Here is a 26,339-nt window from a genome sequence, read left to right as displayed (position 1 = left end):
CTATTTTAAATATAAATTTAAAAAACACAGAAAAAACCATAAAAAGTAATCATTAACTTGAAAAAATAAGGAAAAAAAAAAAACAAGGGTCAAGTAGCGTTAAGTTGGTTGAAGTAAGGCTATGCGAATGGGCTTTGATTTTATGTTTTTTGTAATCGACGAGGATGACATGTCATCCATCCAATTTTTGTTTAAAAAATAGATGATACATCATTTGATTTACCTAGAAATTGATTATTATAGTGGCCTGAAAATTAAAGTTTAAATTTTATTTTTTTATTTAAATACCAGTTTCTTTAATTAACTTTTTACCCAGAACATCTATAAAATATTGTACAAATCATGATAAACCTACATATGACATCAATAAACTTTAAAAAAATCTAAAAAACCAAAAATCAGCCCGAGTCCAGATTTTTTTTACGAGCTTTAAAGATGAAAAACACATAATATGATTTTTTCTCGTCAAATAAAATCATTTGACACAAATATCATTTATTTTTATAGTTCAAGTCAGTGTCAATGATACTTTTTTCTTTTTATCATGGGATCCAATGATTTTTTTCTTCCCTTTCAACTAAGAACTAAAAAATAATAAAAATAAATTTTTGCATAAAAATTGAATTGAAAGGGTACCAAGATAATAAAATTGTATAATTTGTGTGATTTTTAAAATTTAAAAACAAAAATACTTTTTTTGAAAACTTTATGACATGCCATCCATATTTAATACTTTTTTTTTTATTTTTTATTATTTTATATTTTCATTAAAAACTAAGATATTTTTTTTATTTTATATTTTCATTAAAAACTAAGAAAAACTGAATGCAACCTTAGCTAAATATATACTTATTTTTTTTATTTAAATAAAGTCTTGAACGACATGAGAGCATATTGTTGTTTTCTTACTTAAAAAAAACCATTCAAAGGGCAAAACCTTTTTTTGACCTTTCACAAAGTAATCTGTTTGAGAATATAGTGTGAAACAAGTTTTTTCAAATTTAATTATTTTTATTTAAAATATTTTTGTTTTATAGTTTGAGATTATTCTAATGTATTGATGTTGAAAATAAATTTTAAAATATAAAAATATTATTCTAATATATTTTTAAATAAAAAATATTTTAAATTATTATTCCTATTACAATTCTAAACGCAAATTAAAGGTGAGGTTTATTGTTTTTTCGTTTCTCCATGGAAGCACCGCTCAAGCCGTGCTCTATAAAGAGAGAAAGAAGGAAACACGTGGTCCCTAGATGACGACGCTCAAAGGAGTGTCGACTGGGAATAGTAGTTGCTACTTACTAGTTAGTGTCGACGCTCAAAGTTGACTACCAGCCGTTCCTCCCTTTCCCTCGGTAAATCCCCATATCATCCCTGTCTCACACCACCAAACAAACGCATCGATCACCCGTCATTTGCGTTTTACTGGCCGTCTTGACAAGCAATGAACAACTGAACATGATACCAGCAGGGGTATTACTGGCAATTAATCAAGCTCAACAAACTCAAATAAGCAATCTCAGTATACACGGTTTAGCTGCTCACAACGATCTCTCCAGAACAGTACCAGATTCTACTGATGCAAGTCTCCACTCTACTGTTAAGAACTTACGACTGCACCTCACGTTAGATTTGTTTTTGAATTCTTTACTCAGAAGAACGTTTTGCTTCTGTTTCAAGCAGCTGCTGCTGCAGCAGAATCCAAACAGCACGAGGTGTGGATTTTCTCCGCTGACATTTTTTCTTGCTTTCGATTTTCTTATGTAGGTTTCTTTTCCGTGGCATCATTTTTTTTACTTCTCGATCAACTTTATGAAAGTAATCAAAATTAATCAAGTTTTGCATTAGATTTATTTTATTTTTAATCGATGGTAGCTTCGACCAGGAGTGAGAGGAGCAGGGTAATTAAGTCATATTAATCCATGATTAATTTGAAGTAACAAAGTGATTATCATGTCTAACTGTAATTAGAGTGCAATTTTCTCAGGGTGTTAAATATTTGTCCCTGTTCTTGCTGCGGTGTAGAATTTCGTTCGTCTTTCTCGAGGTTTTGAGATTGGTCTGCTGAAATGCTCGTTTCGGCTATTCTAACATCAGTGGGGATAAACTCTGCTCTATGTGTTATATTCCTGGTACTGTATTCTATATTGAAGAAACAACCAAGTTATTATGAAGTTTTTGTACCGCGCTTGCTCGCGGAAGGGAGTTCTAAACAGGGAAGCCGTTTCAATCTTGAAAGGCTATTACCATCTGCTGGTTGGTTGTCAAAGGCATGGAAGCTATCTGAAGAGGAAATGCTATCTTCTTCTGGCTTGGATGCTGTGGTGTACATGCGAATGATAACTTTCTGGTAATTCTAGTCATACTCAAGGAAGCTTTTTGATCTGCCATTAAACAAAGCCTTATTTTTTCTTGCTTTATCTGAATACTGCAGTTTGAAAGTGTTTTCATTCACTGGGATAATAGGAATACTTATTCTTCTCCCAGTGAACTGTTCGGGGACTGAGCTTCACCAAATTGATTTTGCTGATTTGTATACTAGCTCACTGGACGTATTTACCATTTCAAATGTAAATAGTGGCTCAAAGTTGTAAGTATGATCTGCAAATCTGGCTTTAACATGAGCAGTCAATTTATTTAAGAAGTTCTAACATGCTAAAACTATTCGCGTGGTTTCCATCCAAATGACATATTTGCCTGGAAAATGCTACTCATTTGTCTGAATGGTGTTAGCTCATTTGGGCTTCATAAAATAGTTTTCATCTAGAATTAAGAATCCACTTATTACATAATTCCTATACACAGTTAATTTGAAGCAAATCCGAGTAGGACAATTTGATTTCACATCAAACATTAACTTATTTATGCTTTGGTGAGGGCCTGGAAATGAATTAACTTTGTAACACATCCAAGATGTTAGGCAGTGTAATATTCTTATGGTAAGGATAGTGTACTGTGTAGAGGGAGTCGTGCATTTTGTCAATTTTTTAGCAGGTTATGGGTTCACTTCTCTGTTGTATATATTGTCATTTTTTTCATCTTCTGTCTACTTTACTATGCAAGTTTATGTGTACTGTGTAGAGAAACTCACGTATTTTGGCCATTTTTGTAGGTTATGGATTCACTTCTCTGCTGTATATGTTGTCACTATTTTCATATGCTATCTACTGTATCATGTAAGTTCCATTTTACGCGGTTATATCTTATTGTTAATCCTTATTTTAGCAGAATTTGACCACCTTCAAATCCTTTTGCCTAGGACTGTGAATGTAAGTTTTCCATTTTCATTGATCAGGGGATAAATCAGATTTATATTTTGGTGCAGATCTATACACATTGTTTGTATGGACAGGAGACTGTCAATTATTTAGCAGGGTTTAGATTATAATTCTCTCATAATGAACTGATAAAATGTATTAATAAGTTATTTCTTGATACATACACAGCTGCTGATGGGTATTTGATTCTGCAGGAATATAACTATATCTCTTCAAAAAGGATCGCATATTTTTATTCAGCCAAACCTCAGCCACATCAGTTCACTATTTTAGTTCGCAATATCCCTGTCTCAGTTGGAAGCAGTGTCAGTGACAGTGTTGAGAGCTTCTTTACAGAGTATCACCCTACCACATATCTTTCACATACAGTTCTTCGTCGAACTAGCAAAGTTCAGAGCCTCATTGTAAGTAATGTCTGTTTCCTCCCTCACCATTGTCACCAATGTTTTTCTCTTTCCCTTTTTCTATATATCTAAGCTCCCTTTAAATTACTTTGCATTTATTTCCTCGTATTTTCCTTGGGGTTCAGAAAGATGCAAACAAATTGTACAAGAGGCTTCTTCACTTGCAATTAGAACCATCTGAACAGAAGTACAAGCGAGTTGGATTGTGTGGACATAAGGTTGATCTTTTGGATCATTATGGGAAGAGGTTAGATGACTTAGAGCAGAATGTGAGATTGAAGCAATCAGAGGCGTTATTGGCAGAGGTATGTGGTGCTCCTTTCACTATTATTTTACTTCTACTGACATTCTTTAATTGTCAAATTTATACCTTGTTCAACAGTTAAAATGACCATCAAATATGCATGAAGGTGTTGAAATCCTTTAAAATGTGGTGTGCATCACCAGTATCAAATTTAGTAACATTGAACAATGTTAAGTTGTAAAATGCATTTGCATGTATCTTGATAAATAGTGTTATTCACGAATCAAAATGTTTATAGCATACAGTACCATTTATTTGTTCTCAAAATATAAAAGGTAGCCATGCTTGAATGATATTGCTGGTCAACATGATTTTTCTCTCGATTAAAACAAGTAAGGAAGTTGGTTGAATTTTGTTCTCCTGTTAAGAATTTGCTGGAGATTAAGTTTTGTGAAATTGTAATATTGCCAAAGAATAACCCAAGTCAAAATTTTGAAGCACAGATTTGAAGTAATCAGTCCTTGAATGTTTCTGTCAGTTTTAGAGCTCATGGGGAAATGCAAATGACAACCCTGCCCTTTCCTCTCCCACCCAACCCCAAAGAAAGATAACAACCCTACCCTCTCTTCTTCAACCCGCTTCCTCAAAGGAAATAACATTCCGTGTCAGTGCACCATTTTTTTTTTCCAGAGTCTAGGTGTGCTCAAATACATGCTTGTGTACTTGCTTATACCAGTTTTGGATGGTTTATTTTGGAATTCATTTTCATCACAGCTCTAAAGCACTAATCAACCTGATACTTTGCAGTACTTTGATTTTTCTGAAGTACTTGTAGTCTCATGGTAGCGGCCATTGTACTCTGAGTGGAATGTTTCATATTAACTCATCATCTTCAGGTAGAGGATGACTATGAAAACCTTGTTTTCCAAAATCAAGCTGATGACCATAACGTGTATTCTTGTCATTGATTGCCACGCTTTCTGCTTAGTTTCTTTAGATTTTCTTTTTATACTTTTTTGGTGTTGTGCTGACCCATAATGTGTATTCTTGCCATTGTTATCCACTCCTTTTGATTAGTTTCTTTAGATTTTCTTTTTGAACCTTTTTGGTGTTGTGGTGGTGCATGCTATTAATTTACGTTCTTTCTCTTGTTAAAGGATACTCATGCTGCCTTTGTGTCATTCAAGTCGCGGTATGGTGCTTCCACTGTTTTCCATCTGCAACAATCAATCAACCCCACACATTGGCTCACAGAAGAAGCTCCTGCACCTGATGATGTCTACTGGCCTTTTCTTTCATCATCATTCATGCGAAGATGGATTTCTAAGCTTGTGGTTGTAGTTGCATGTATTCTTCTTACAATTTTGTTCCTTATTCCTGTGTTAGTTGTACAAGGTCTCACTAACCTGAATCAGCTGGAAGTTTGGTTTCCATTCCTGAAAAGCATTCTAGACATGTAAGTAATGATCTCTAGTCTTTGTACTATCAGTGTTGCCATCATATCATCCTTGACAATTCAACCCTCATCGACTTGAAAACCTCTCACTCTCTCTTGCCATCTACTTTTTTCCTACTATGAATTGAAGTGGTCCATTGGTACTGTCAGCAAAGAATGGCCACTGGTATTTTAGAGTATGTCCTGGAGCACTTGCCTCTGGTATCCATTTCATGAATGTCTATATGATAAGATTTCAATGGGTGGCCAGGATCATGAATAGTACGGATTTATGCTGAACAGTATCAACAGAATAATTCAGAGTTTTTCATATGTAATTTCTCCAGGGATCTTCTATTGCCATTGGAACCCTCTTATTGGATGCTTCAATTGATTGATATGGCATTTGGTGTCATGTGCTGCTCTAGATTATCAATAATCAGTGCATTAAGTTCACTTTTTTAGTGATTTTGGAAGAAAAGTATTTCCTTGATAAACTGCAGCAACCTTTTCCAGTGGGTTTTCAGAGTTCAATGTTGAGCCATGTTTCTCAAAGCGTATTTCAAGGCGTTTATATTGTATCTCTTTCACTTTTCAAAGCATGCTCTCCCCAAATTGACACAAGACATATCTGAAATGTGCTAACAGATAGAAAGAGTACGTTGAATTATTTCTACTGTTGTTTCGGTTGGGATTAGAAAAGTTGTTTTTCTTCTTTTACACATATCATCGAGGTGATTCATAACAATTACTCCATTATAGCTGGATTTATTCTTCCACAACGATGCAAGATACTAAATGTTGTGATCTTACTCGCAGATCATTTGTCAGTCAAGTGATTACAGGATATCTTCCTAGTCTGATTCTTCAGTTGTTCCTGAAGGCCGTGGCCCCAATCATGGTGTTCCTTTCCTCCATTCAAGGATACATTTCTCATAGCATGATAGAAAAGAGTGCATGTAAGAAAGTACTCTGGTTCACAATATGGAACATCTTCTTCGCCACTGCATTTTCTGGGTCCATATTTTATCAGTTTTCCATCTTTCTTGACCCCAAGAATATTCCTGCAAAGTTGGCTGTTGCTGTTCCAGCTCAGGTGAGTGTGTGTTACTGAAATATTATTACAAAATTTTCAATTTGTTACGAGAGAGAATTGTGTGTTTTTGAAAGCAGAGAAACCTAACATGTTTGCTGAATACTCATTCTTTCTATCAATTATATCTCGCATTGCTCTCCAATCCTCTTCTCAATACTGGAAAGACACTAAAAAACAAAATACAAATGAATTTCTTTGAAGTGAAAGGAGATAATCTGAGGGCATTTTGTCTACTGGAGGGGTGAAAACAACTTCAACGACTGATAACTGAACAAAATTCAGTGGCCTCTCGCTTTGAGGACTGAAATAGCCGATTAAAAGATTCATGATAGCTATTGTCTGATTGACAAATTTTATTTTTTGTAGGCGTCATTTTTCATTGCTTATGTTGTCACTTCTGGATGGACGAGCACTACATCAGAACTTGCTCGCATATTCCCTCTAATTTCCCATCTAACAACAAAGTGTTGTGCTAAAAGTACGGATGAAGGAATTGAAGTTCCATCTATTCCTTATCACAAGGACATTCCGAGGATTCTTTTCTTTGGACTTCTTGGCATTACGTATTTCTTCCTAGCTCCGATCATTCTGCCCTTCCTTCTGGTGTATCTCTGTCTCGCTTACATCATCTTCCGTAACCAGGTTTCTTTTCTTATTTTATTTTATTTATCATACCTTTTATAATATGAATTATTTTTCCTTCGAAATGTATCATATTAGGTAGGTTGCTTTGTTGTTATGTAGTTTCAGAATTTTATCATGGTAAAAGACAGTTACAGTTTGGAAACACTAAAATATTTTTAGAATTAGTAAAAATACAATATGCATATTCATATTTATATGCTCAATGCAATTCTGTTGAATATGAAAATTTGAAGGAGGGGTATTTCCTTTATATATCAGCAAAGGTTACAACTTGGAATGGAGCCCAATCGACCAGTCAGAATCACTGTGGTCTTAGCTCATTCCTATTCGTAGCAGATATTGGGAAAGTAATCATTATAATGGAAGTGTGGGTAGCTGCAAGCACGAGTCTGTAAATTTTCCTCTGTCATTCTGATGCAAGGTGGCTTGAACAATGTTTTAAGAGATTTGAGGTCGAATCTTTAATAGGTAATTGTTGTAGGGTTGATTAGGTATATGCGTGAGAGGTTGTTTAATATGGATGAGCATTTAAGGGTTTGAATCACGCAATCAAAAGCAAATGATTTAACAAGATTTTGAGTGCTTGAACTTATCTGGTTTTACAATTGATTGTCTAATTCTTAATTTTGTTCATTTAAGTGTCTGATTTTTTTAATTTTGACAATCGAGTCATCATCTCCGCTAAACTTTGTGGACTATCACATGACCTAACCGTCATCTAGCAAAAGTCATTTTGTTCAGATATTTATGCAATTATTTACATACTCTCTCTGTATATGTGTCTAAAAGTGTGAGACAAACACTTTAATTTTTTTTTTAATTTCTCGTCCTTTCTCTTTCCTTTCCTTTTTTTTTATCAACACCCTTCCGTCTTCTTTCTCTATTTTCATTTATTTCAATCTAAGAACGTGGTATCGAAGAACTAAAAACACTAACAAAAGTCAGTATTGTGCTGAGTAATGATATCATGCTTATGTCAGCATGACATAAGCATATCAGATGACATCCTTTTTCCTACTTTTGGTAGCTCTTTTAACCATCAACAAAAGCCCCATGGTTTAAACAAAAATTGATGTCTTTTACTTTGCCAATTTGTAGATATATGGTTTGACAAAAAGGTCAGCTTTGATTTTCGAAGTACTCTAGTTTTTAAGGATTGTTTGATCAAGATATTTGGGTTTTTTTTAAAGATATTATTAGATGAGTTTGTCAAAATTAGATGGTCTATTGTAGAGTGAGACATGACAAAAATAAACTCAGGTGAAAACTCAAAAACTACTACTATTAAGAGTAATGGAAGTCGAGATGGAGCTATTAGTGATAATCCCTCACCTCATATCAGTCTTGTTAAACTAGATGAAACCAATTATCTTGCTTGGTCACATTCATGCTTATTATTTATCAAAGCTCGAAGAATGTATGATACATCACAAAAAAAGTAATGTCAGCAACAAATGACCCACTACTTAATCGATGGAATTCAGAAAACTCCTTGGTTATGTCTTGGCACGGCCAGCAAGAAAACTCCTTGGTTATGTCTTGGCACGTTAACTTCATGAGGCCTTCTATTGCTCATGGGTATTTGCTCCTTGATTTCATGTCAAAAATTTATAGTGCTGCTAGTCAGATGTATTCTTAACTTGGTAATGATGCATAGATTTATGATTGTAGCTCAATATTTTGGAAAACTCAACATTTTATGACAAGAGTTGTATTTCCATCAATATTTTCAAGCTTATTGTCCAAATAATGTAGCTAAATCTCAAAAGTTAGTGGACAAAAAAGGTTTTATAACTTTCTTGCTTGTCTCAATATGCTCAATATGGAGTATGCTCAAATTAGGATTTAGGATCCTTTTCCTTCATTAAGGTAAACATACTCACATGTTCAAAATAAATATAGTTGGAGGAATATTATGTTACAACTTATAATTCCACAAATATTAGCCATGGTTGTTCACTCTCTTCAATGGGTTAAGAAAGAACAAACTTGATTTAGTGATCAAGGAGCATCGAACAAAAAGTAATTGAAATATGATTATTGTGAAACATGTACGAAACTTCATTGATATCCTACCAGAGGACGTGGAGGAAAAAGGGTTGGGCCTACCTGGTCACAAGCTCACACATCTGAGATGATTAAAATTGCAGCTTCTTATGGGAACTAAGTTCTTTCACTTTTTCTAAGGAATTATAAACCCTACATATGATGACTAAGCTTAAACCTTCATCCAATTCCTCACTCAACTTTTCTCTTACAGGTATAAATGTTATAGCTCTAAATAGTTACACCATAGTTGATTTTAATTTATGGATTATAGATTAAAGAGCAAATGATCACATGACTGGATCTTCTAAATATTTTTTATATTATTTTTTTCATTGGATAAAGATAAAGTTTCTATTTCTGGTAAAGTTTTATTTCATTACACTCCTTTGTCCTTGTCTTTAGTTCGCGTTCCTTGTTTTAAATTAATAATTTATTGTCTACTAGTAAGATAACAAAATATTTAAATTGTAAAGTCTATTTTTTTAAAATTATTGTGTGCTTAAAAAGAGTTGAAGACGAGGAAGGCGATTGATCATGATAGAGTGGACAATGACTTATATCTACTAAAAATAAATTTGTTAATTTGTTTGAGATAAGTATAACTAGACATGCTTTAAAACTTGATTCTTTGATGGCTGGTCAACAACAATTATATCATTGACATAATCATTTAGAACATCTTTTTTTATAGCTTTAAATATATTCTTTCCAACTCCGTCCAAATAGTATAATATGAATAACATAATTATATGATGTATTTGAATTTACAAATCACATATATGCCATATATTCACCTATTAATAAGAGAAGCATTACACCTTTTGCAACTATTCATTATGATGTTAAGGTCTAGTGGATTTGTCTTCTTGTCTTTTTGATAATTTTTCACCTTTGTTAGTTGTTACAATCACACCATTTGAAGTATAATAAAAGTAAAGTATACTCATGTTTCCATAAAAAATGATAATGTTACAAAATATATGGATGAAATTTTATAGGGTTATTTTATTGATTATGGTATTGTTCATCAAATAAGTTGTGTAGATACACCAAATTAGAATGGTGAAGCTAAACAAAAGAGTCAACATTTTTTAAAAGCTGCAAGTTTTCTTATGTTTACAAATTATAATGGATGTTCCCAAATTCTATTGGGGTGATGCAGTCTTTACAGTAACATACCTTAGTCTTTACAGTAACATACCTTATCAATTGAAAATCCTTGAGGGTCCTGGATTTTAAATCTCTTGTAGAACTTCTACAAGGAGTTTGTTTTTTTATAATTTTTTTTAGAGTGTTTGGTTGTATATGTTTTATTTGAGATCATTGACAAAAAGTTGGAAAATTAGATTCTAGAACTCCAAAATGTATATTTATTAGGTACTCTATCACTAAAAAAGATTACAGATCTTATCATCCTTCTAATAGAAAAAATATTTGTTAGTATGGATGTGATATTTTGCAAGAGTGAGGCTTATTTCACCAAGTAATTTCTTTAAAGGGGGGATGATATAATTGGTATGAATGAAGATTTGATTTTGTTTTTATTTCTTTTATGAATTTCTAAACTTGATTCAGAAGATGGAAGTGAGGGGGAGAAAGAAAAAGATTGCTTTATAGACGAGGAAAAAGAAGGGAGGACTTATAGTAAGGATGGAGAAATTAAGATAATAACTCAATAGATAAACAGAATAAGATCTTGACTTGCTCTCGAAAGAAGCCAATAGATAAAACCATTTTACATGCTTTACCAAGCGAAGAGCCAACTTTTAATTTAATGTCACAATCTTCTCTTTCTACTATGTCTCCCATCTCAATTCCTAAGTCTTTTGTTTCCAGTTCTGATGTTAATAATCTTCCAATAGCTTTTAAGAAAAGATTTCAAAAATGTATTAGATATCTTATATCTAATTTTATTTGTATGACTCTCTATCTTTTTTATATAAAACTTTTGTATCTTCTTTGTCTTTTAAATTAGTTCCACATGATTGGAAAGAAGTTTAAGTGATACAAATCGGAAAAAAAAACAACTATGGTGGAGGAAATGAATGTATTGGCAAAGAATGACACATGAGAGCTTTCCACTTTTCCTACCTTTCATGCCAGGAAGCAAAAGGTAAGATGTAAGCAGGTCTTTGTTGTTAAACAACAACCTGATGGAGATTTTGGAGGTTCAAAGCAAGACTAGTGGCATTGATTATTAAGAGATATTTGCTTCGGTAGCAAAACTAAACCCTATACAGGTCCTTTTAACTTGTGCTGTAAATTTAGGATGAGATTGAATTATTTATAGTGTTTTAAAAGTCCAAATCCAACAATGACTTAGATTCCTAAATCTCTAACATAGTTATTCCTATATAGAATAGAAAAACCTAATAATTTTAATAAAATAAAATACTAAATATAAATAAAGTCTAAGATAGAGATAAAACTTTCAGTAAACTTGGAGAATACTAAAATACTCTTCCTTCATAGAATTTAAATAAATTTTGTGCTTGCATCACGTTATGTACCCGGACTATTGATTTTCACACTTTCTCACAGTTTGTATTTCTGCATTGCTCATTTCTAAGGATTTTTATGTTAGTGCTAGATTATTAGAAGTAGGAAAAAAATTGACACTTCAAACATATGATGCAGTTCATAAATGTATACGCTCCCAAGTATGAAACTGCGGGGAAATTTTGGCCTATCGCTCACAATTCGATGGTATTTTCCCTGGTACTCATGCATGCAATTGCAGTGGGAATTTTTACTCTGAAGAAGCTCCCTCTTGCATCAACCTTAATTATTCCTCTTCCAGTTCTGACGCTTCTGTTTAATGAGTACTGCCGGAAATGCTTCCTTCCAATTTTTATCGCTTATCCTGCTGAGGTATGTTGATATTCCAATACACCATGCCCAAGGGTATATCAATTCTTATGCTTTTATCTTGTTACCCCCCTTTCCCGACTGTACTTGTGATTTCTGCTCCTTCCAGCCAAGATTTGACCTGGATAAGTGTTTTCAGGTGTTGATAAAGAAGGACATGGAAGATCAAAATGATGCTACAATGTCTGAGTTCTTTGATAAATTGGTCACCGCCTATCGGGACCCAGCTCTAATGCCGCTTCAGTACTCTGCAGACACTGACAGCCTTAACAGACCGCTTATATCATCTGCTGGAGTTTGAATGTGAGGAACGATTGTGTTGACGTTGTGTTGGCTCTTGAACTGAATAGCAATGGTGGTTGCTGTTATCAACTACCGTTTCAAGATGTTATATTTGATTTCTCTTTCATTTCGAGGACACTAGAAAGTGCCCTTGAAAATCACGTTCTATGCACGCGTGTTGTACATGCTAGTCTGCACGTGCTTGTATTGGTGCCTGCACATACTTTCAATGTTCTTGCTTAGGCATCCTGAATACTTGTTTCAGCTGACTATATTTTTCATCAAAATATGCAAGTGTTTTTTTTATCCTGCTCCCCTCCGTTCACATTTTACTTGCCATTTGTCAATAAGCTACAAAAATAAGAAGAGAATCCAAAAGCATAGCAGTCAGATTACATTTTAATCAATGAGTCCATAATCATTGATTGAAAAACTTTATTGTTCCCTCCTTGATATTTATTTTTTATCATTATTTCTCGTCAAGCTTTCTTTATCACCTAATAAATTTTAATTAATGGAATCGGTTATTTGAAGAAGATTAGAATCGACGTGCTCCAGCAATCTCTATTGAAAAGGTGGTTAATTTTAATCTAGGACCATTAATAGCTATTTTTTAAAACCCTTTCTCTCTCTCTCTGCCTTCTCTCTCGATTTTGTTGCGACACAAATTAAGGCATTGTTTTTCAAGATTTTTGAATTTTTCTTTTGAAAAAACTTTAAATTAAAATTTTGTTTTTTTTGATATTCTAAATTGCTGATGTTAATAATAATAATAATAATATTTTAATATATTTTTTTTTATATTCTAAATTGCTGGTGTCAAAAATAATAATAAAAATATTTTAATATATTTTTAAATAAAAAATACTTAAAAAAATATCACCTATTATATTTACAAATAAACTTTAATGTCAAAAATAGTTTCATGCAAAGTTTTAATTTAAAGGAGTGAAGTGTGAAAAAATACACAATTTTCAAAAAACCACTTTAAAATTTAATAAATCGTGCTCTTTTTCTTTTAAAAAACATCATGAATGTTCATAATCGAAGTTGTCACATACATATTTTTGACAAATACACTTAAACCATAAAATCATTAGGAATTTTTATATATATCTAATTAAATCATTTTAAAATATATAATTCAAATAAAAATTTATATATACTTTAAACAATTTAAAAATACAATGCAACTATTCATTTCATATATTTTTATCATCTAACAATCAACATCCAACCAAATTGTAATCAATTCAAACACAAAGCACAGGCAAAACTTTGTCTCTTTCAAAAAATGCTGCCAGTTAAATTGAGTTGGTTTAAAAAGGCTCTCCAGCAAAGCAAAATTAAATAAATTGGGGAAAGAAATCAGCAAGATTTCGATGTCAGTGGGGAGTTAATCGTCACTTCATCATGCAATTTTTTTTTATTCACATAATTAATTTTAAAAAATTATTTTTAATACTAATATATCAAAATAATTTTAAAATACTAAAAAAAATTAATTTTTTTTTTTCATGTACACCTTTAAAATATACATAAAAAACAGTCCCGAGATTCAAAGCAACATAAAAAAAATAAGGCACTAATTTTGTTCTTGAAAATGACAAATAACCTGGGAGTCAATGGTGGGATTGGGATTATAATAATGGTAATGGTTTAAATTATTTTTTATTTAAAAATATATGACTTTTTTTTAAAAAAAATTATATTTAACTTTAGTATATTAAAATACATTAAAATAATTTAATATTATAAACAATTTTCATTTAAAAAAATAAAAAATTAAAAAAAAATACAATAAACACCACTTTCCCGTTCCCAAACAGATGCATTGCATCTGTAAAGACTTTCTCGTGGACTGAACACAGCCACATCTGGCTGCATAATGTCGGCAGATGAGATATACGCAATCCATGCGCCGTCTTCCTTTTCATTTCCAATCCCAACTAATCAGGGGATTTTTCTGTATATTTCTGGTCCCATTTTGAAAAAGGTCAGAGATTTTCCAAAAATTTCCAAGAAAAATTTCTGAAAGTAGCTGATCATATTCTGGGAGTCTCTACTATAAAGAAAGAAACAACACAAAAAAAAAAAGACGACTCCTTTCATTTCCCTTTCCCTTTCCTGTTCTTTAGTCTTCCAAAAGTTTCTTTCATCTAAATTTTAATTCCTACGCAGTTCAAGTCTTTGTAAAAACTCACTTCTGCTCAAGAAAGTAGCTAATGTAGAAATTAATAGTTGCCTGGGATTCGGTGGAGACCCATGACACAGTGACATATCTGCAATTTTGACAAATAAATTACTCTAGACTCTAGATCATGATGCTTTTTGCAGGAGATTAAAAAAATAAACAGAACAACTTACGATGGCTGGTCGAGAGATGCCGCTGTTGTTGTCTGGACTCTGGATCTCACAGTGGCTAGTGAAAAGAACGCTGTCGATGATTGGAAAAAAAAAGAAAAAAAAGAGGGCTGCTGGTGGTGGTTGATTGTTGAACGGCTGAGAGAAAGAAACTAGGAGAGGCTGGTGAATAGGGTAAATGTTGTGTATAGTTGAAATAATAGAAACGGTTTGAAAATCATGATTTTAATCTATTTTACTTGATTTTACTCGGTTTTAGTTTGATTTTTATTAAGTTTTAAGTTTTTAAAATGATTTCAATATGATTTAACTCATAATTTTAACAATATTTTTCATAAAACTTTACTAAAAAAATCAATAATCTTTTTAAATTATTTACAAATTTGCTATTAATTTTCATTTAAAGAATCAAAATCTCTTAAACACCCCTGCACTGCATTAACCTCTCCAGCTCCAATACTGGAGCTGGCCCCCGGCTACGCTGATCAACTGTAAATTCAAGGGGTTGCAAGGGCTTTTTAAAAGGGAAACAGCCGCTCGTTAGCAAGATTGAGGGTTGTCCGTGAATTTATTTGCAGTTTAAAGTTTTTTCTTTTATTAATATATTAAAATAATATTTTTTTCTTTAAAAAAAAATTATTTTTAATATCAATATATTAAAACAATTTTTAATATAAAAAAATTAATTTTTTTTATAAAACACAACTTCAAAAGCTTAAGAATGTGTCCTATTCTTTTAGCCTAAAGTGTATACAAGGTGAAAGATGAATATAATATTTGTTGTCAAAACAATCTCTCATCACGATCATCGCGTACGGCGTAACATGGAATACAAGTTGAAGGAAACTGCCAAAAAAAAAACATCAAAATATCGAGCAAACTGATAAAGAAATCGGTACACAAAACCCGTATATGCCTTAATTAAGAACGAGGTTTGACTTGTTCTACTAAGATCTCATATAATTTGCTCTGCATTCAATTCTCCTCTTTGTTGAAAGGGATATCTCAGTATGGTATTGCGTATATATATATATATATAGAGTGAGAGCCGAAATAAAATGGAACAACGAGGTAATTACAGGCAGTATGATTCCTGACTATTCACAAACCTCGTATGCTAGTGGACAGCATCTCCTCGCCCTTGTATACACCTCTCAAAACAGTGCACATAACGCAAATAGCAAGCTTACATGCAACCTCGACATTATTTGTCAATAAAACAGGAAGAGTTTGAATTAGAGAAGAATCGTAGGATCAGGAATATGGCGAGGGAGAGAAAGGCAAGCGAAGGTGAAGAAGAAAAGGTAAGCAATGATGGAAACATGGCTTGGGACCAAAAGATAGAGGAGGCTGGATCACTCCATGGAGTTCGGAGAGCTCGAAAACGATACCCTAGGGTGCGGCAGCGGCCGTCAGGGCGATGGGTGGCAGAGATAAAAGACACAATTCAAGAGATTAGAGTGTGGTTGGGGACTTACGATACAGCTGGGGAAGCCGCAAGAGCTTATGACGAAGCAGCTTGCTTGCTTCGTGGAGCTAATATATACTCGAACGAAAATTTCTGGCCTTGCTCCCCATCTTCTCGTTCAAAGCCAGCTCTTCCCCTAAAGATTGTCAACCTTCTGTTAAGGCTTAAAGCTAGAAACAATGCCTTGATACCAACTACCGCTTTTCCTGTTAACCAAGAGGAGCAAAAAGCAAGAGAAGTGGAAGAAAATCAGTTCGATCACTTCTTCGAAATGCCTGGTCGTTGAAAATAGTGATACCGCAAATAGCACTGCTGATACTATGACTACTAGTGATCACATGAGTGGTTGCTTTGAATCTAGTTATACCACAGAAGATCATAGGAAAACAGGCGCATTTGAAGTAGATGATAACTGGAGTGATATTGATGGCAATGGTCAAAGTGAACAGCAAGAAGGGAGAGGAGAAGAAGAGATTGATATGAGGCTGATTGATTTTCAACTTGATGATGCATTAGGATCATCTTGCTACCATCCTCCATTTGACATAGCACAGGAGATGATGGAGCCAATGGAGCAGGAACATAACGGGGACGAGCCACCAATGCTAGGAGAGATCATGAAAGCATGAACGCAAGTTCTCGGCTTCTCTTTATGCCTATAATGGGGTATCCGAATGTTTAAGGCTGGCATTCAGATCAGGAGTGCCAGCAGTGGCAACTTGTGGATATGATATGCCCTCTAACCTTAGAGAGGAAGAGAAAAGGGATGGAAAGGGAAAATATGTCAAAGAGGAGGTCCAAGAAGTAGTTGGGATTCCACATGCACCAACAGAAAGACCGTCTTCTTCTCCCTCTTCATTGAGCAAGGAAGGTGGTGAATTGTCTCTTTGGAGCTCGCTGGATCTTCCTCCTATCTGCTTCAATATTATTTAGGGGATATTGATCATAACATAAGCTAATAGTGTCAGTGCTATTTTTTTTAGCAACCTAGCCTGAATTCTTCATGTTTCATTAAGCAAAAAAATAAGCAGCAATTGCAGTTCAGCGTTGATTCTTTTTGATTCATGATACAATGCAGGGATCAATAACGAATCTAATTCTAATTGAAGGCATGACGCCATGCTTTAGGCGCCAGGTTTGCTAACCCTCTTGGATTATTGAGTTGTATCCCCCATGTGCACGAATTAAAGCAGACCAAACAGCTCTGCTAGAAGGAGAAGGAGGTCGCTTGCCTCCAGAAAAAAGCTAGGTGGTTAATCACCTTGTATAATTACACTGTACTTTCATTTTCATATTCTAATTACAATAAGATTTAGGAACCAAACCCAAGATTGGTCCTCTCATTCCACAATATGCTTGAGCATATCCATTGCTCCCGCAATATCCATAAGCCTAATTTTTAAACCAATCGGGAGGTTAAGCATCATTAATAGCTTCTTTTATTGGTTTGAATCATGATTAATATCTGCCTCTTCAGTTTTTCAAAGGTGGTTTGAGTTAAAAATAGTCCGGATACTATGCGTGTGGTCATGATCCTCTAATAGATTTCCAGCAGGATCTTCTCAATCTGCTCAACTTTCCGTACATTCAAGATTTGTATGACCTAATTAGTAAGATAAAGAAGCTAGTTAACTTTAATTAATGTGATGATCCAAGACTTTTCCTAGTCTTGGTGCAGATTGTCAAAAGTTTAGTTCCTTCCATTTACCTAAATCATATTTATGGAACGTTGCCACCTTGCTTTACAACTTTACCTAGAGAAAGTGAGGGAGAGACCTTAAGATGTTTCTGTTTGGTACCAAGTTCAACACTAAATTAATGGCTACAGAGCATATTCAATAATGCTGTGTTTTTTTTTTTTTTTTGCAAAGGTGCATGACTTAAAAGAGGTGATGCCATTGTGGGGATAAAAAGGAACATCTAGGAGCATAAAATAGAAATGCAAATATTCATGTGACATATTCTGAGACATTAGCATGACAGGCAAACAATCTGTGTGACAGCTGATAGATTTTATTTCCTTCGTCATGGCCAACTATCTAACCAATCCTTCTTTTTTCCAGCCTTAGTGTAACTTTGAATTTCTTTCCCCTTGTGTCCACACCCACTAACCGGGCCACTGCATCTGTTGGGATTGTTTTCACCGCATTATGGTACAAAAGGAGCCATCTTGGCATCCATTAACGATCAAGAAAAAAGAATTCAGTATGTCATTTCCAATGGTTGGTTTTAGTATTATAATATCTCCTGAATGTTGAACATGCCATGTCTGAAAGTAAATGCCATGAACACACACACACACGTATCTGTTTTATCTCTACCTGAACCAGCAGCAATACATGATTGGAAATTAGAATTCGTCCTCTCTAATTTTTTTGTTATACCATTCATGAAAAGGGTTTAAACCATTGAAATGCTCTAATTGAGGCACCGTAATCATGGTTTTGCTTAGGAAAGCGCAGCGATATAACCCGAGGATCCTTAGCTCTCCATGGGGATTGCTTAAGGTTGTTTTGATCTAGCAATGCTGCCCTTGAGTGCTTTACGAGTTAAAAAAAAAAAAAAAACCCTCATTTCTTTGAGGTGTTAGGGATGCAGGACACGCCGGCTAACAACTCCATAAACAATTTCTTCAGGTAGAAAGAGAATGCAAATGTCATCAACAGAAATATTAACCCTTTGGACAACGATCTTGGACAGATGTGGCTGCAATTAACTGACCATGCGTGCTGCTTTCGTTTGATCATTTTGGTTGCAGTAATATAGTCTTCTCATTGTCCAAAGGGTGAGAACTACTCCAAACCATTGATTCAGCTCATGAAAAATGTGTTCATGTATCTCACTGATTAGCAGATCCAGAGGGTGTTTGAATAATCACGCTTTTAAGTGCAACTTTATTTTTGGGAAACTTTATCTTGTAACCCCCCCTCTCGTTCAGAGAGAGAGAGAGAGAGAGAGCTCCTCCTCAACCCCATTTGCATAGTTTTTTCCGTATTTAATTTGCATCATAGAATACATCGTGTCCTGCTTTTGGGCCCCCGAATCAACATTCAAAGCTTCTCTTGCCTGCCTCGTGCCTTCTTCCACCCCTGAACTTTTTGACATTGATTATGGTCCAAACCATGTGTTAACTACCAAAGCTTACATCATCGGTTCTTCTATACCATGTGGATTCATTTATACTGTTGGATTTACATGCCTTTCTCTCTTTATCTGTCTCCTTCCTAGGAGGCCTATCTTCCCCGTAGCCCCCTGATTGAGACCTGCACCCTTTCTTTAATCTTATATAACGGTCAAACAAAAAAAAAAAAGATTTACAGTGCCAATATGGTAGACTAGGAATCATTAATCTCTGGTGTGAAAGCATGATGCCTAGAGGAAAAGGATGGAGTTATATCAACAAGAATTATTAAGCCTATGAAATCATCTTGGTAAGAACATGTTTTTTGGGGAATGCAACCAATCACAATTGATCCTTTTCACTCAGCTCAATAATAGAAAATGGAGAAATGAAAGCAATACAAGATTTTAAAAAACCCATCATCACAACTTTTATGGTGAGAGTGGTGATAGAATTATTTTTTTTGGGAGTCTAATTCAGTGAAGATAATTACAAACTTCCGAATCAAAGTTAACGAGTTGAGTAAAACTTCTTTCCTCTAGACAGGCAGTCGTCTTGTGACACAATGGCTCAGCAAGGAATATCATGGTGCCACATGTCTGCCTTATTGTAACTTGGAAACTGTGATTGTTTGACCAATCTTCTGTTTTTGTCAATATCTTGAAGTCTTGAAGGATTCATATAAACAAGAGCAGTGGACGATGCTAGTGGGCATGATGTGGTCCAGATTTGTAAAGGAAAAAAAATGGTTTGAATTATCCTAGGCTCCACACTAATGATATTGTCCCATCACCACATTCCAACAATGTTTATCCTTAAAAATATTTGGAAAGACCCACCTTCCCAAGTGCATGAATGGCCCCCAATCTCATCCCCACCTCCATTAATCATGTTAACAAAAGTTTAGGCAAAAGGGGAGGCCGAAGGTAAGAATAAATACCATGTGAACAGATCATGGCTAGACAAAAACAAAAACAAATACAGCGTTGAGCTGGTCTTTTTGTATTCGAGGATAGTTTTGGTGATACTGATCTTTACCGCCTGATAGAATTAGCTTTTGTTTATGGTGAAGAGGCAGGGGATAAGTGATTTCCCCACGCCTATGTATCATGCATGTATGTTCAATACCGACCGCAGAAAGAGAGGGGAGAGGGAGGAACAGCACATTCGCATTCATAATAACCCTACTGATGTCAAAGGATATTAGACACACAACACATCATGAGGAATGAGGAGGTCTGGATATCCCCTTCCATACCGGGCAACTTTTGCAGAAGAGTCCATAAAAGCGTTGTTGGTAGATCTAAGCATCATTCAAGAAGAAAAACCACCTCTGGTTTGGTTGTGTAATTAGGATTGTCGGTAGATAAACACATCATTCAAGAATTAGGGCCTGGAATTGGGATTTCTTTGAATTTGCACAGGGGCTTTACTTGTAGGCAGGCAGTAGGCACACAGCACTAGCAAGAAGTAAACTGGGTAGCTCGGTTTGCTTGTGCTTCTGTCATGTCTCCAAGCCCTCACCACTTTTTGGTCCGCCAAGTGGTCCCAATAGATGAAACATGGCTACAATTTAGTCCGAGTCCATTCATCCAATGCAAGTGGATGGCAATGATGAAGATGATCAACAAGATGATGCTAAAATACTCAGCAGTAAATAAGGAGAAGGGAAAAAGAAATAAATTGTAAGATATAAAGGACATGAAAGTCCAGTAGCTATCAGCTGACAATAATTTCCTCCTAATAAAATGTATGCTTTTCCTCACCCCATTTGACTTCAGATCAGAATCAGGAAAGAAGAGGGTAAAAAAAAAAGAGAGGCGAGGATAGTTTAATGGAAAAAGAGTGACTGCTAGTCAATGCATCATAAAGGGTATATCAGTAGCCCTACTAACCTTAAGATATGCTTCGGACACACACAGATTGCAATAACTACAAAACATCCTTACCCATTTTATGAGTGGGGCCTTTTAACTTTCTTTAAAGCCAGCCCAGACACCCTCCTTTGAACTTCACTACTTCGGCAACATTAAACCCCTCTTCAGAACCAGACACAAAGAACCTCAGGAGCTAAAACCCAAACTCCTCTCTCTCTCTCTCTGCCTTAACTACAGTTCCCTCTGAGACACTCCAGCATTGATATCTGCAAAAGGAGCCCATGTCTTCTCTTTCCTTTTGCTTCTCATGAGAAGCAAAGTCCTTTTTTCTCACCGTGTTTTGTTTCGCTCTCTCACAACGAAGTCATGGAAGAGACAGAAGAGTCCAGTGGTAACAAGAAATGCACCACCAAGACCAGGACTTTCAGAGGAAGGACCAACACCCACAGGCATCATTATCACCAGTATCAGTATCAGTATCACTATCACTATCAGCACCAACTCTTGCAATACTCAAATCAATATGGTTTCTTTAACCATAGCCAGTACCCGGGTTACTACCCAGCTCTTCTTCCTTTGCCTCCACCAATACCTCTCCAGCTTGCTCTAACACCGCCTCTCCCTGAAAACCATAGCTTTATATCGAAAACCCAGTTGCAGAAACCTTTATGCAAGCTCAATAATCCCCCTCCCCCTCCTCCTTCCCCCGCTCCTCCTACCTCCTCTGATACCAAAGGCCCAGCTGTCACAACTTCACCAGGTAACATTACTAATCTGAAACCACCTTCTGTTTCGTAATTTTTTTCAGTTATTTCTTGTTCTTCTTGTGATACCATTATATGCATGTATGTCCCTTGGAAGTTTATATTTATTGTTTCTGTCCAAGGACTCTAGAGAAGTACTTCTTTTGCTTTGAGCTTTTATACTACCGAGTTATTAAATTATGACAGCTCTTTCATTTTAATCTCCTTGGGTACATTAAAGTAGTATAGAGTAATCAGCAATGAGGAATCTAATTATTTACAAAAGGAGAATAATGAAGATATTTAATCTAATTTCCAAACAGATTTTTTCTTTTACTTATAATAAATAGGACTCAAATGCTATAATGTTCTTGATTTTATTGTTCTAGATGATCTAGTATGAGACCAAACCATACCCAAGTGGTTGAATTTAGTTCCATTGACTTACGGATATTTTTCACCATGTATGAACAGCTTTTGAGGGGCTTCAGCAACAGAAGAATCGGCCTCTTAAAGGAGATGGTGGAAGGAAAGTCATGAGTGCCACCACACAATCACTAGTGGTTGCAAGGAGACCGGATTCTGGTGGGGTAGAAGGATCAGTTATTACTCTCCTAGCCAACCATTTCCCTGTTCAATTCGACTCCTCGCAACGAATTTTCCATTACAATGTGGAAATTTCTCCTAATCCTTCCAGGGAGGTTGCCCGGATGATCAAGCAAAAACTGGTGAAGGAAAATTCAGCTGTGCTCTCTGGTGCTCTTCCAGCCTACGATGGCCGAAAAAGTCTTTACAGTCCTGTTGAATTCCAAAAGGATAGGCTTGAGTTCTATGTTAGCCTCCCAATCCCAACTAGTAAGTCATCACTGCCTTTTGGAGAATTCAATTTCTTGCAAGAGAAGCATCAACAGCTCAAACTATTTCGAATAAATATCAAGCTTGTTTCGAAGTTGGATGGCAAGGAATTGAGTCGCTACTTGAGCAAGGAAGGCGATGATTGGATCCCTCTGCCTCAGGATTATCTGCATGCTTTGGATGTTGTTTTGAGAGAGAGTCCAATGGAGAGATGTATACCTGTGGGAAGATCACTGTATTCTAGTTCAATGGGAGGAACTAAAGAAATTGGAGGTGGAGCGGTTGCATTAAGAGGGTTCTTTCAAAGTCTTAGGCCAACTCAACAAGGGCTAGCTCTCAATGTGGATTTCTCTGTGACTGCTTTTCATGAAAGTATCGGAGTAATTCACTACCTGCAAAAGCGTCTAGAATTTCTTCGGGACCTTCCTCAAAGGAAAAAAAGAAGTTTCGTTGGTGAAGAAAGGAAAGAAGTGGAGAAGGCCTTAAAGAACATCAGGATCTTTGTTTGTCACAGGGAAACTGTTCAGAGATACCGGGTTTATGGCCTAACTGAGGAAGCGACAGAAAATCTTTGGTTTTCTGACAGGGATGGAAAAAATCTGAGGTTGCTGAATTACTTCAAGGATCACTACAACTACGATATACAATTCAGAAACTTACCATGCTTGCAGATTAGTAGGAGCAAACCATGTTATCTTCCTATGGAACTTTGTATGATTTGTGAAGGCCAGAAGTTTCTCGGGAAGCTATCTGATGATCAGACTGCAAGGATACTTAAGATGGGCTGCCAAAGACCAAAAGAACGAAAAGCCATCATAGATGGAGTCATGCGAGGATCTGTTGGCCCAACAAGGTGATTCCAAAAGTGCTAAAAGAATGCTCCAGCGAAAGTTTTTCTTGTGTCTCTTGAAAGTTCATTTAAACTAATATTTTCACTCGGTCTTTTGGGTTTTTTAGATGCTTCACTCATTTGTTTCTAACTTTGTAAACCTTTTTCTTAACAGTGGAAGCCAGGGAAGAGAATTCAAACTTCATATTTCAAGAGAAATGACACGATTGAGCGGCAGAATTCTTCAACCTCCAAAACTGAGACTTGGTGATGGTGGCCATGTAAGAGATCTCATTCCTTCTCGCCATGATTGCCAGTGGAACCTGCTGGATAGCCATGTCTTTGAAGGAACTAGAATCCAAAGGTGGGCACTGATAAGTTTTGGAGGCACCCTTGATCAGAAGTCCAGCATTCCAAAATTCATAAACCAGCTATCTCAAAGGTGTGAACAATTAGGCATCTTCCTTAACAAGAACACAATGATTAAACCTCAATATGAGCCAACTCAGGTGCTAAATAACGTCTCCCTTCTGGAATCAAAACTCAAGAAGATCCACAGCGCCGCATCAAACAATCTCCAGCTGATTATATGCGTAATGGAGAAGAAACACAAAGGGTACGCAGATTTGAAGCGAATAGCAGAGACAAGTGTTGGTGTCGTCACCCAATGCTGCTTGTATTCAAATCTTGGCAAGTTGAGCTCACAATTTCTGGCTAATTTGGCTCTCAAGATCAATGCCAAAGTTGGTGGGTGCACAGTTGCTTTATACAATTCTTTACCCTCTCAGATTCCTCGCCTCCTTCGTTCCAATGAACCTGTGATCTTCATGGGAGCTGATGTGACTCATCCTCACCCGCTCGACGATATCAGTCCATCTGTTGCTGCTGTGGTTGGTAGCATGAACTGGCCTGCAGCAAACAAGTATGTCTCAAGAATGAGGTCGCAAACACATCGACAAGAAATCATCCAAGACCTTGGTGAAATGGTGAAAGAATTACTATACGACTTTTACCAAGAATTGAATGAACTTCCCAAAAGAATTATATTCTTTAGGGACGGGGTAAGCGAAACCCAATTTTATAAGGTCCTTAAAGAGGAGTTGCAAGCCATTAGAGAAGCTTGTTCTAGATTCCCTGGTTATAGACCTCCCATTACTTTTGCAGTAGTCCAGAAGAGACATCACACAAGGTTGTTTCCGAATGAAACTGATCCATCTTCAGCTCAGAACCAGTTTTCTGACGAAAATATACCCCCTGGGACTGTCGTGGACACTGTGATTACACATCCAAAGGAATTTGATTTCTATCTATGCAGCCATTGGGGAGTGAAAGGTACAAGCAAGCCAACACATTACCATGTCCTGTGGGATGAGAACCAATTCACTTCTGATGAACTACAGAAGTTGGTTTACAATCTGTGCTACACATTTGTAAGGTGCACCAAGCCAGTTTCTTTAGTGCCTCCAGCTTACTATGCTCACTTGGCTGCATATAGAGGCAGACTTTACCTTGAGCGATCAGAGTGCATGGCTTCCATGAGAAATGCTTCTACAATCTCAAGAGCAGCCCCACCAAAGGCAGCTCCTCTACCAAAGCTCAGTGAAAATTTAAAGAAGCTAATGTTCTACTGCTGATTTTTGTCTAAGCCTATGAATTCTTCAATTAATGACTGGCATCAATACAAACAGCACCTAGCTCCAAATGTAGCGCAGCCCATTTATCACTTAAGTTGGCTAGATGCCGACGCTTAGAACTTGCATGATGTTAAGAACCTCCTCCTCGTAGCAAAACAAGAAACCAAGAGTTGTGCATTTCTTTGTCAATGAACTATGACGCATGTTCTTGTTTCGCAGGAAGTTGTCTGAATGGCAGAGACATGCACAAACAGCGCCATTCTTCATCTTTACTTATTTTCCACGAAGACGCAAAACTCATACCTTAAGATACCAAACAGGTGTTAAAGAATAATATGAATATATGTTGGGATTTCAACTATCAACTTAAATTTTTGAGTTGAAACTTAAATTTTTGAGTTGAAATGGTTATTTTATATGGTATATTTTGACGATTTAAGTTCAAATTTTATTATTTTTATTTGATATGTTTTGACTATTAAATGATATTAAATTTAAATTTTATTATTTTTATTTATTTGATAAAAAATTAAATATAAAATAATATAAATCTATACAAATTTTAAGTTTAAAGAATTTTCACTGAGAGGATTTATTAAAAAATAATATATTAGAAAATAATATAAATTATATCTTAAAATCTCAAGTAATAATTTAAATTTTTGAATTAAAATAATTTTTTCATGTAAAGTAGATTAAATTGGTGAATTATATTTGCTAACTATAAGATTTACACTAATTATTACATCTGGATGGATGGAAGTGGTTAAAAGACTTCAGGAAATGTGTGACGATGATCACCTGATCAGGAACCAAAGGAAAAAAAAAATACAGCCCATGCAGCCTTCATGTTATGTGCCAGAGAAATTAAAAGAAACAAACACCAGATATAAAATACCAAGGAAAACAAAAGAGAGGACAGTTGTAGGACCCTGAAAGAGAAGAAATGGTCCATAAAAACCAACCAGCTCATTTAACAGCCAGGATTAGCCAGCCCAAACCCAATTGAATTGAGACAATAGTGAGCTCATGAGACAGGGAAAAGGGAAAGATAAGTATGGGTCATGAAGTAAAGACAGTGGAGTCTGTCTTTCGAGTTTCCCTTTTGTCTCATCGGTCCTGTCTCTCCTTCACTGTAAAACAA

The 26,339-nt window shown here is 35.4% G+C and overlaps 4 protein-coding genes and 1 long non-coding RNA gene across 5 annotated transcripts; 4 read left to right on the top strand and 1 right to left on the bottom strand.

Annotated features, from left to right (window-relative positions):
• Window positions 1-1,646: 1,646 nt before the first annotated feature.
• Window positions 1,647-2,115, bottom strand: LOC105116920 (uncharacterized). Its single transcript, XR_840640.1, has 2 exons — window positions 2,032-2,115; window positions 1,647-1,718 (listed from the first exon to the last, which is right to left on the bottom strand). It is a non-coding gene; the product is annotated as an uncharacterized LOC105116920 (long non-coding RNA).
• Window positions 2,054-12,613, top strand: LOC105116926 (CSC1-like protein At1g69450). Its single transcript, XM_011014439.1, has 10 exons — window positions 2,054-2,353; window positions 2,438-2,593; window positions 3,116-3,179; window positions 3,476-3,685; window positions 3,811-3,990; window positions 5,087-5,385; window positions 6,184-6,460; window positions 6,827-7,102; window positions 11,792-12,025; window positions 12,162-12,613. Exons 1-10 carry the CDS (start codon window positions 2,073-2,075, stop codon window positions 12,321-12,323), a joined length of 2,139 nt encoding a protein of 712 aa, XP_011012741.1. The 5' UTR covers window positions 2,054-2,072; the 3' UTR covers window positions 12,324-12,613.
• A 3,183-nt stretch (window positions 12,614-15,796) lies between these two features.
• Window positions 15,797-16,772, top strand: LOC105116912 (ethylene-responsive transcription factor CRF2-like). The gene has a single exon (XM_011014423.1). The coding sequence runs from the start codon at window positions 15,859-15,861 to the stop codon at window positions 16,420-16,422; it is 564 nt and encodes a 187-aa protein (XP_011012725.1). The 5' UTR covers window positions 15,797-15,858; the 3' UTR covers window positions 16,423-16,772.
• On the top strand, window positions 16,457-17,069 carry LOC105119401 (uncharacterized). The gene is made up of 2 exons (XM_011017543.1): window positions 16,457-16,740; window positions 16,820-17,069. Exons 1-2 carry the CDS (start codon window positions 16,457-16,459, stop codon window positions 17,067-17,069), a joined length of 534 nt encoding a protein of 177 aa, XP_011015845.1.
• A 4,192-nt stretch (window positions 17,070-21,261) lies between these two features.
• AGO7 (Argonaute family protein) lies at window positions 21,262-25,454 on the top strand. The gene is made up of 3 exons (XM_011014411.1): window positions 21,262-21,894; window positions 22,352-23,585; window positions 23,737-25,454. Exons 1-3 carry the CDS (start codon window positions 21,501-21,503, stop codon window positions 25,193-25,195), a joined length of 3,087 nt encoding a protein of 1,028 aa, XP_011012713.1. The 5' UTR covers window positions 21,262-21,500; the 3' UTR covers window positions 25,196-25,454.
• Window positions 25,455-26,339: the final 885 nt, after the last annotated feature.

The sequence above is a fragment of the Populus euphratica genome, unplaced genomic scaffold (assembly GCF_000495115.2).
Source record: "Populus euphratica unplaced genomic scaffold, PopEup_1.0 scaffold5.1, whole genome shotgun sequence".
NCBI classification, from domain to species: Eukaryota; Viridiplantae; Streptophyta; class Magnoliopsida; order Malpighiales; family Salicaceae; genus Populus; species Populus euphratica.
Note: the sequence above shows the minus strand (reverse complement) of the source record. Positions and strands in the feature narration are given on the sequence as shown.

Coding starts and splice junctions, on each gene's coding strand:
- LOC105116926 (XM_011014439.1), top strand. CDS start 2,073: ATGCTCGTTTCGGCTATTCTAACATCAGTGGGGATAAACTCTGCTCTA. Junction 6,461..6,826: donor CTGTTGCTGTTCCAGCTCAG/GTGAGTGTGTGT, acceptor TATTTTTTGTAG/GCGTCATTTTTCATTGCTTA. Junction 12,026..12,161: donor TTATCGCTTATCCTGCTGAG/GTATGTTGATAT, acceptor AAGTGTTTTCAG/GTGTTGATAAAGAAGGACAT.
- LOC105116912 (XM_011014423.1), top strand. CDS start 15,859: ATGCAACCTCGACATTATTTGTCAATAAAACAGGAAGAGTTTGAATTA.
- AGO7 (XM_011014411.1), top strand. CDS start 21,501: ATGGAAGAGACAGAAGAGTCCAGTGGTAACAAGAAATGCACCACCAAG. Junction 21,895..22,351: donor AGCTGTCACAACTTCACCAG/GTAACATTACTA, acceptor ATGTATGAACAG/CTTTTGAGGGGCTTCAGCAA. Junction 23,586..23,736: donor GGATCTGTTGGCCCAACAAG/GTGATTCCAAAA, acceptor TTTTCTTAACAG/TGGAAGCCAGGGAAGAGAAT.
- LOC105119401 (XM_011017543.1), top strand. CDS start 16,457: ATGACTACTAGTGATCACATGAGTGGTTGCTTTGAATCTAGTTATACC. Junction 16,741..16,819: donor AACGGGGACGAGCCACCAAT/GCTAGGAGAGAT, acceptor CGAATGTTTAAG/GCTGGCATTCAGATCAGGAG.